Raw genomic sequence first — 9,215 nt, 5'->3', positions numbered from 1 at the left:
TAGAAACAGTCGAGGGGCTCTGAATAATCGATTAGAATGATTAGAGGGAGATTTTCATTTCTTCACTGAAACAAAAACTAAGAAAATGACTAAAACTGCAGAGTAAAACTCTAAAACTTAATATCTTGACTGCATGGTGAGGAATGAAGGACATATTTGCATTCACTTTTTTAAATTTGGACGTATTTCTATGGAAGTTTTTAAAAAAAATCGCTCTCTGTTTCAAGGTGACACAGGTGGATAACTATGAAAGGACCACCAAGGATTAAAAAAAGCATGCAACAAATACCTAAGATTGTACTTGCCCTTCTTAAAACAAACAAAAAAGGTTTTAACAAAGAGAAATCATCATTCTTTCATTAAAGGTTATTACAACATGTTTTCTACTCTATCAACTCATCAGCTTATCGCTCTAAAAGCTTTACCACGCCGCGCTGCTGTTGGATTCAGTGGGTGACGCTTGGAGGTGGTCTGGTTCACATTAATCAAGCCACAATCAAAGTCAATGAGGCATAAAGGAAATCCATAGAGCTTGATCACATTAGAGAGCAGGAAAAAGACAAATCCACCTACTAGATCTGACCTCTGTGACCCCGTTTAGAAAAGTAATGCCGCAGCCTGCGCAAAATCCTGACATAAACACACAATAAATAAATACATGCACTCTCACCTATGACACATTACCACCATGTAATGATTTCAAACAAATGAGTCATGTAAATTACTAAATGAAAAAAGGTTTTCTGCTTGTACTTGAGCTGAAGCATTGGCTCAAAATTAAACGGTTATTATGTGTGCAACAGCTGAGGTAGACGGTGGGTCCACTTTGATTCTCAGCAGCACCAACTCTCACAGTCTCACTACGTCTGCGAGTCCCAACAGGCCCCGACGATGATTTCTGATCTCATGATTTGAGTGAATGTGGGGGGAGGGGTGCCGGGAGGTGAGCAGGGTGTTAAAAGACATTGTGTATTACTGCTGGACCCAGTAGAGAAGTGAGGCCTCAAAATGTATGCAAGAGTGCAAACAGAGTCAGGGTGATTGCAACACTTCCTCTTTCAAGGTTTTACAGTTCTGTTATTTTGGCACCTAAAAACAAAGCAAAAACATGAAAACATGCTAGAGTACTCACTGTCCTGAAAACTTTAAAACAAGTTTAACTTCCTGATATAATAATTAACTTGCAGTAAGGAAAAGATATGAAATATGCAGCCATATGTACCATAAATGTAATTTTAACATTCAGACATTACAATTTAGTTAACCGTGTACTCATTCTGGTAAGACTAATGAAGCAAAAACCAACAATTATTCCTCACTTTCTCCAATTATTTACAATTATTGCCGTTATAAACCATTTCTTTTCTGTAGAAGGTCAAGTACTACTTCGTGGATAGATCAATGGCTGCTATATGTTGAGTTTTCCTTCAGTTTATTTTTTATATAAAGTATTTGTTGTTCACTACTTGTGTTTTTAGGTCTGTTTTTTGCCTGATCTGTTGTTGCCATTAACCATTTACAGTTTCTGATGCGTTTTTTTTCCCCATAGAAAATATTCCTGGTCCAATTCTTCTAACAAGGTTTCCCTCAAAAAACTTGCTAAGCCTGGAGGTCGGGGCACTCCGCAGTCATTCATCCAGCGGCCTGCCGTGTTATTGGGTTAAAAAATGCCTAAAGTTGACAGAAAATTTTAAAATATCACTTGATAATTATGTGTTATTGGAAGATTGGAAGATTAATATCTGAACACCAACTACAAAGCCTTAAAAAATGCAAACATTTAAAAAAACTTAAATAAAAAAAAGTTTTTAAATGGGGGCCAGTGATAAATCTTGAGTTGTTGCACCAAAAATAATGCTTCGAGCTATGTGTAAGTGTTAGCGGTCACATCCTGCGTGAAACATTTCAACATCCGCCACTTTGGCAGATGGAGCTCAAAAGTTTTCACGAAATCTGCAAGTCTGTCAGTGTGTTTTTTTCTACACTTAAACACGCTAAGGCTAAACATTGTTCTGTTGACACAAGTAGCAACAACAGGGTACAAGCCAAACCTAAAGACACTTGGGTGTACCACTAGAACCTTAGGGACAAAGAAAAAAAACTGTTTCAACACCTAATCTTGAAATTGCTGTTTGGCTCTTTATGGAGAATGAGCTTAATTTGGGTGTTAATGCTGAACTGGTTTGCCACCATAATAAATACACTCTGTTTTACTTCCACATAGAAAAAAACAACAACTGACTCAATGCTCCAGTGTTTAGTTGTGTCTTTTTTCTTAGACAAAACCACTGGTGACGCAAACAGTGTTCACTGATTTTCTGCCAAGGACTCCCTGTCCACAGATTGTTTCTGTTTGTCTCTTTTATGGTTGAAGGCACTGATTGATCTATTAGTGCCTTTTATTCTGTATGTCCTCTTGTTTTATAAAACCAGTGCTTTCCCAGGACACAGACATTGATGGAAGTTATTTCTGCCACTGTGCAGCCTCTCCTTCCTCATAAAAATTTCTCTGTACCCAGTGACTCTGTCAATGCTAGCTGTCTCTGGTTTTCCTGTTAGTAGCTATTGATGTAGCCAAGTATAAACTTCAATAAAATCCAGGAAAGTTACAGCAGATCCCTGGAATTGGCAGCGGAAAAAGGAGATGAAATGAGAATCTCTTTAAGAATGGTTTTAACTTCCAATTTTAATATGCAACAGGAAAACCATCTCGACATCAACGCAATAGCTAACATTCAGGCTTTACTTGGGCCCCCACCAGGCTAAGTATTGCTTATTTATTTTTGTTTTTTTAAATGTTTGCGTTTATAGTCGGTATTCAAGCACTGATCTTCCAAAAACACATAACTATCAAATGATATTTTCAAATTTCCTGTCAATTTTAAACATTTTTTAACTCAAAACATTGTAGCCATTTAGCCAAAACTGAACAAAGTTGCGATATTAAAACTTGTTTTGCTGCCAAGAGAGAGTGCTTCCTGTCCACTGTCACCACATTCTTGAATAGGAGAAAAAACAACTGCAAAGTCAACAACTCAACGCAATTAGCTGGTCTTTCTTAAACAATCTTAAGCCATAAATTTGACTTTGTAATTTAGACTTATTACTCAATAAAGAAAATAGAGAATAAGTTTAAACCAGCTAAAGAGCAATCAGATCCATGAGTTTACGTCAGGTGAGTGAAAAAGAGAGATCACAAAACCCATTCTTGGGATTTTGTCATGTGCCTAATGCGGACCAAAAAATAATTTAGTTGTTCAGTTAAAAACCAGACTCCCTCCTTGTTTCACAATCTTTTTAAAAATAAACTCAAAACCTCCTCATCCCCCACCACAACCTGTTGTTTTTCTTATTGCAGATAAGCACCACGTGCTAATCTGAACGCACCGCGAGGCAGTTCAGTGACTTGCCACTAAAATGTCAAGCCGTCGTGCTGAAACAGCTAATGTCCGGGTAATCATCCACACTCTTGATGACCATTTAAAGAACTTTGATTTTGTGTGGGTGTTGAGGGCAACACTTGCAGAGTGGGATAATAATTACCTCTCAAGTTTGAGAGCGCAATAACAAGCACAACAGAGGCACTGTGTCAAAGGTCAAAGATCTGACACAACAAGCCTCCCCTGGTTGGACACATTTGTAGACAAAGTGAAGGAAGGCAGGTGTGCCACATAGCTATCACAAAGTATGTAATTTTCTTATAAGAACCTGTCATCCTGGATTTAGCCGCCATTGTTGGGTTTGACGAGCACAAAATCGCTCTTTTGAATCCATGTCAAATATGAGTTTGGTACCTGAGACCACAGAGGCTGTTTACGAGTAGCGACAGTGTGATGATGGCAGTTTCATTGCTTTACGATTGTTCCCCTTGCCAGACCTGCCTGATTGCAGGGCTCGTTGTGACCGGAGTGCTGCTCAACAACACGGCGCCTGAGGCTTCACAGCGAACTCCTGCTGCTCGACACTCCAGTCGGAGTGATGTGTTATCGCAAGAATCAACCCAATCACCAGAGACTGCAATGTAAGCTGCTGCTGCTGCTGCTGCTTTTATTGGCTTTCAGGGAGTAAAACGCTGCTAAACAACGACGTCCAAACACTTGCGCTTTGAAAACAGACTAAAATGTTAGACCTGCCACAATATCAAAATCTACTGGACGATAAATTGCCCCAGAAATTATCATGATAAACGATTATGTTGTTATTTTGAGAACATTTTCAAGTTGATAATAGTCTAATAATGCAAGTTTGCCCTCTCAAGGGCTAATAAAATTAAATTTTAGAAAGAACACTTAACACAACTATTTTTTCATAATAAAGAATGAAAATTACTGAGCACAATTGCTTATTGTGACAAGCTAGTTCCTTGTTAGGACTATTTCATTTTGTTTCTTAAAGCCATGACACTGGACGTATTTACAAAGTCGAGCGTAATTGCAAAATTAGAGGAAAACGATAAAAGGTTGCGCATTTCATCAACACATTTACTCTGGCACGCTTGAATAAAATGCAACCAACTAACTGCCTATAAAAGTAACTAAACTGATAAACAGTCTACCAGTAAATAATTTAATCTTTTCTTAACCATCCAGTCAGTGCCAGTTCTATAAAACCAGGTCATACAGCTACTGAACATAAGCTTTCATTATTAAGTAAAACTTTCCATCAAGCTGAGCTGGACAGCAACCAACAAGCAGCTCAGAAGCTTTTCTGACTTCGACACAGGCCGGTCCAGCTTATGAAACCAGCCAGTGTGACACCCAGGTTCCACTCTTCAAGTCTGTGGCTGATTCAAGACTGAGAAGACCAGGAAAGGGAGGGTGAAGCAACGCAATTTCACAACTTTCTCCTCGTTTTTTTTGGTCAGGATTCTTGTTCAAACTGGTTTGAAGATAACTCTATATAAACTCATCTTTACCGTCTGCAGAAAGGGAAAAGAAAGCCGTTCTCTCCCTTCGAAACGTCGAGGAAAACTAAACCAGTGGAGTGAGTTTCAACACCATGCTGTCAAGTGCACAAGGGAGGAGACTTTCTTAAACGATTATAAAGAAAATCAAAAGTAATTTCACATTTTTACTATGCCAAATCCATCAAAATGGGACTCATTATGATCAAACAGCTTTCAGTATGTGTTAATTATCTGACAGCTTGTTTCTAATCATTACTTTAAGAGTGAAACTCGCAGCATGGCGTTAAAAACCAAATTAATGCCACTCCATTTGGAGCAGAGCCACTTCTGGTGTTCTAATAAAATCCAAACAAAATTTCCACAAGTTGTGACACAATTACAACATCGTTCCCTGCTAATAAACATCCTCGCTGTACAGTAGGTTACACCAGCAAGTAGGTCCCACAGCTCCGCTACTTACTTCCTTGGAAGAACAACTAATATTTGCTTTATGTAAAGACTCTTAGCGGTGTAAAACAGCAAGTGTGCGCAAACATAAAAATGTCTCCGGGCGACGTGCAGATGGATTCATTCACTCCGATCACCTGAGCTGGTGAACACAAAGGGATTGTCAAGAGCTATGAAAAGGGCTCATTGTTGCATTCTTGCGCTGACCACAGCGCCGACCCAAAGGCTTTCCAATTACAATAACCGACGGCTAATTCTGTCCAATTCTCAGACTACTTACTTAATTGGGACAAAACATTGTGTTTACAGTTCCTGCACAGTCACACACACACAGCCGATAAGTGTCAACCTTTGTCCCTTCAATGCAGTCACTGGATACAACGCCGCCGCCGCTGCTGCTGCTAACATACCTTTATCAACTCATCATCGCTAACAAAACAAGAAATCTGGACGTGCAATTTTTCTGTTTAAGGTACACAAATTAGAAGAGGTTTTGCAGCAAAAGAGCATGAAAGTGAATTACTACAATTTACAAAGGAAAATATTGTCCTAATGTAATCATTTTTAATGTGTTATGTGGTGAAATGCATCAGGGAGGACTGACAAATTTAAACAGTGGGTTTCCAAGTATAAGTAATAAATTAAAAATGTTTTCCTCATGCTTCTGCCCAGAGGTCTCCAGTTTCATTCAACACTAGGCTTTTCAGTTTTATCCTTATTTATGGGGCTGCTACTCTAAGAGTCTGTTTATCTCGGCAGTCTGGTTTCATTTATAAGATTTGATTGCTAAAAAAAAACCCTCCAAACAGTTTTTCTTCTGGCTGTCAACTGATTTATTGAGTAGTGAAATATATCCAAATGCTCTTTCAGTGAAGGAGTGGACACTGCAGAAGTCAAGGGGAAATATTTCCTACCTGTGGCCGCCAACCTGCGTAACTCCTCCCTATGACCACACACCGTCACTTGCATTCATGATAATTTTTTTGCAGTACCGCAAACTTAGGATAAGATACAGATTGATGTATATACTATATATTTATAGTACTCGTTCTTTATAGACATGTCTGGACAAACGGAAAGAAAAACATTTAACTGCAATCGATAAATATAAACCACAATTAATGAGGAACGCTCTAGGACACACAATCAACAATTTGCTAAATTAATGTTTTACTTCTGACTAAAAAATGCATCAAAATCAACTTTTATCAGACAAATACAATCTCTGTAATACAATCCTTTTACGTATTTTTACTTACTTTTTCCTATATCATTTATATTGCTATTACATTTTTTATTTAAAGTTGTAGTTCTGAGAAAAAAATAAAATTTTTAATACAGAAAATAATAAAACAAACCTTTGCGTAAAAGTCTTATAAAGCAGCTCCAAATTCAGTCAAAAAGTAGGATTTTCGCTTCATGAACGTATCCCTGATCTTCAAGCTTAAACAGTAAGATCTGCTTGTCTGTTTTATAGGCTGGCTTAATTTAGATTAATCAAGATTTGGTCAACAAAACATATAGGCACAGTTTTTCTTATGGTAGTTACTAGATTGAGTGCTGAAGAAAATGCAATAATGATTAGAAAGTGTTTTATAATATGTCTATGTATCCATTGCAGTACAGTGTAACAAATTAATCTTTTGTAGGTATTTTAATAATAGACATGTCTCACTTTTAACCATTTGTTCTTTTTAATACTCTGGAAAGCAGAACTAAATTCATAGCATAATACCTTTAAAGCTTTTTAACATATTTAAGCACTTTTTTGTCTTAAGAAAGGTAATTTATCTCATAAAATGTTCAGATTCATCAAATACAATAAACAAAATAAAGCAGACATTAGACTAAAGGCTGATGACAAATCTGCAGAAAATATTTTAGTGCGTTTTCTAACTCATTCATTCGTATAGTCTCCTCTAACATTTTTATTTGACCTTTAATTCCCACAAAAATTGTCGATATTATTATTTGTATGATTGAGAAGTTGGTCTTTTTTTAAATGAATTTATTCAAAGCGTTTTCCTTTTATTAGTTTGGTTGATTTTTTTAAACTTGGGTAATAATTACCCCTATTTTAATTTATCAAACGTTAATCTGCAAATATGCGGTTTTAAAATCATCTCAGGGTATTGCACAACTTTTGTTTTTCATTGCACATTCACAAAACGATGGACAGCAAAAAAGGAAAAAAAAAACTGCAACATTTTCACGCAAAACGAAAACACCACAATAAGTCGACGTTGGTCGAGTTAAAGCATAATAATAATCAGTTTTCACTTACTTTCTCCATGCGCTCCGTGACAGCTAATCACAAGGCAGACAGCGGCCAAAACACAGCCCAAAGTCCGGAGCCACATAGCTGCTACCCTCCAACCACCGCTCCGGCCAAAATACACGATAATCCCGTGCGAAAGGTGGGGGGTGAACAGTCCAAAACCGCAGAAGATATGCGCTCAGGAAGCGGGGTTTGTTTGGCAGCGTGGGCCAACAGGTAAACAAAAATAAATAAAAGACATCCCGGAAGATGGGCGGAGGAACGAGTCCAACGTGTTCACTTCAAACACAGGCTAACGCAGCAGCGGCTACAGCTAGCCGCTCCGTGAAAAATATCCCCACACTAACACCAGTATCACATATGAGCATTTATTTTGTCACTTAAACGTTGCGACTACTTTAAACTAGACCAAACGGAGCGCATGAGCTCATTCGTGTCCGCAAGGGGGAAATAAAAAGTAGACTTGTTCAGCTTGTTTTAGCCGTTGTTGCTGCTAGCTCGGGAAGCTAGCCTCTGGCTGCTCCCCTCTGGTCCAGGCCACAAGTGAAGTTCAGCAACCTCGGCAGTCAGCTCAAACTTCAGGAAATGTCACAAATAAGCCGCTTGCTTGCACTGCACCCAGTTGTTTTAAAGTCCATAAAGATGCATGAATGAAAACCAAGTAAAAATTTTAAAAAAAGCCCACCTTTATTGGAATTCAGAGGATTTGTGGCGTAATGTTAGCGGGTCTTTCGTACAAGAAACAAAAATATCCAGACAGAAAAAGAGTTGCGTCTGCTTCGCTTTCTTATCTTGATTAATATTTTGGTGTTCGTTAAGAAGCTTGAGGTCTCCCCAGGCTTTGCAGAGATTTCACGTCCACTCTGAAAAAAGCTGACAGGCAGACTTGGTCGCGGATCAGAAGCGCTCCACTCTCCTTTTTGTTTGAGAGTTAAAGATAACGAGGGGAAAAAAACGCTCCAAGTTGGCTTCACACTCTGCACATCTGTCTGCTACAAAAACCGCACATGCATGTAGGTAACTAGGAAAGAAATGAGAGTTTTAACTTTCTTTTTTCCTGTTTTTCCCTCCACAGACAGAGGTAGATTGTAGAGTCTCCTGTAGGATCCCCTTCTTCCCAGGCTCTCCGCCAGTAAACAAACCCTGCCAGAGAGCCAGAAGGGCTTGAGGGGAAATACGGACTGGAGCTTAAAGGATTACATAAACGACTCAGACAACCTTTAACGCGTTTAGTTGGGTACAGACTCCTGCAAGTGATGATATTTAATTTGATATAACGCTCATCAGAATATGTAATCCAAAATATGTAGTTTGTTTGCTAGAAAAGTAACGCCAGAGTCGGGTAGTAACCAGTTACATTTACTCAATTACATATGTGAGTAACTTTTTGGGGTAAAACGTATCAAATTCACCAGACACAAACACTTGCAGTTTTTTTCAAGCTTCATTTTTTTTTTTATTACTGTAAAAAATTTATTTGGAAAAAAATATATATTTTGCCTGATTTTGTTATTTTGCAATTATTAATTATTTTTCCCTTTTCCACATAGCTTAAAATTTTGGTCCGTCTGATGATGTACTTCT

The 9,215-nt window shown here is 38.1% G+C and overlaps 1 protein-coding gene across 1 annotated transcript in view; it reads right to left on the bottom strand.

The window, feature by feature from the left end:
* The window catches only part of insra (insulin receptor a), an 82,850-nt gene extending 74,116 nt beyond the window's left edge, over nt 1-8,734 (bottom strand). The window contains exon 1 of the mRNA XM_007563810.2: nt 7,638-8,734. Coding sequence (XP_007563872.1) covers nt 7,638-7,713 — 76 coding nt within the window. The 5' untranslated portion in view covers nt 7,714-8,734. The remainder of the gene's footprint in view (nt 1-7,637) is intronic.
* Nucleotides 8,735-9,215: the final 481 nt, after the last annotated feature.

This window comes from Poecilia formosa, unplaced genomic scaffold, assembly GCF_000485575.1.
Source record: "Poecilia formosa unplaced genomic scaffold, Poecilia_formosa-5.1.2 Scaffold151, whole genome shotgun sequence".
NCBI classification, from domain to species: domain Eukaryota; kingdom Metazoa; phylum Chordata; class Actinopteri; order Cyprinodontiformes; family Poeciliidae; genus Poecilia; species Poecilia formosa.
The sequence above is the reverse complement of the archived record's forward strand: the minus strand, read 5'-3'. Positions and strand labels throughout refer to the sequence as shown.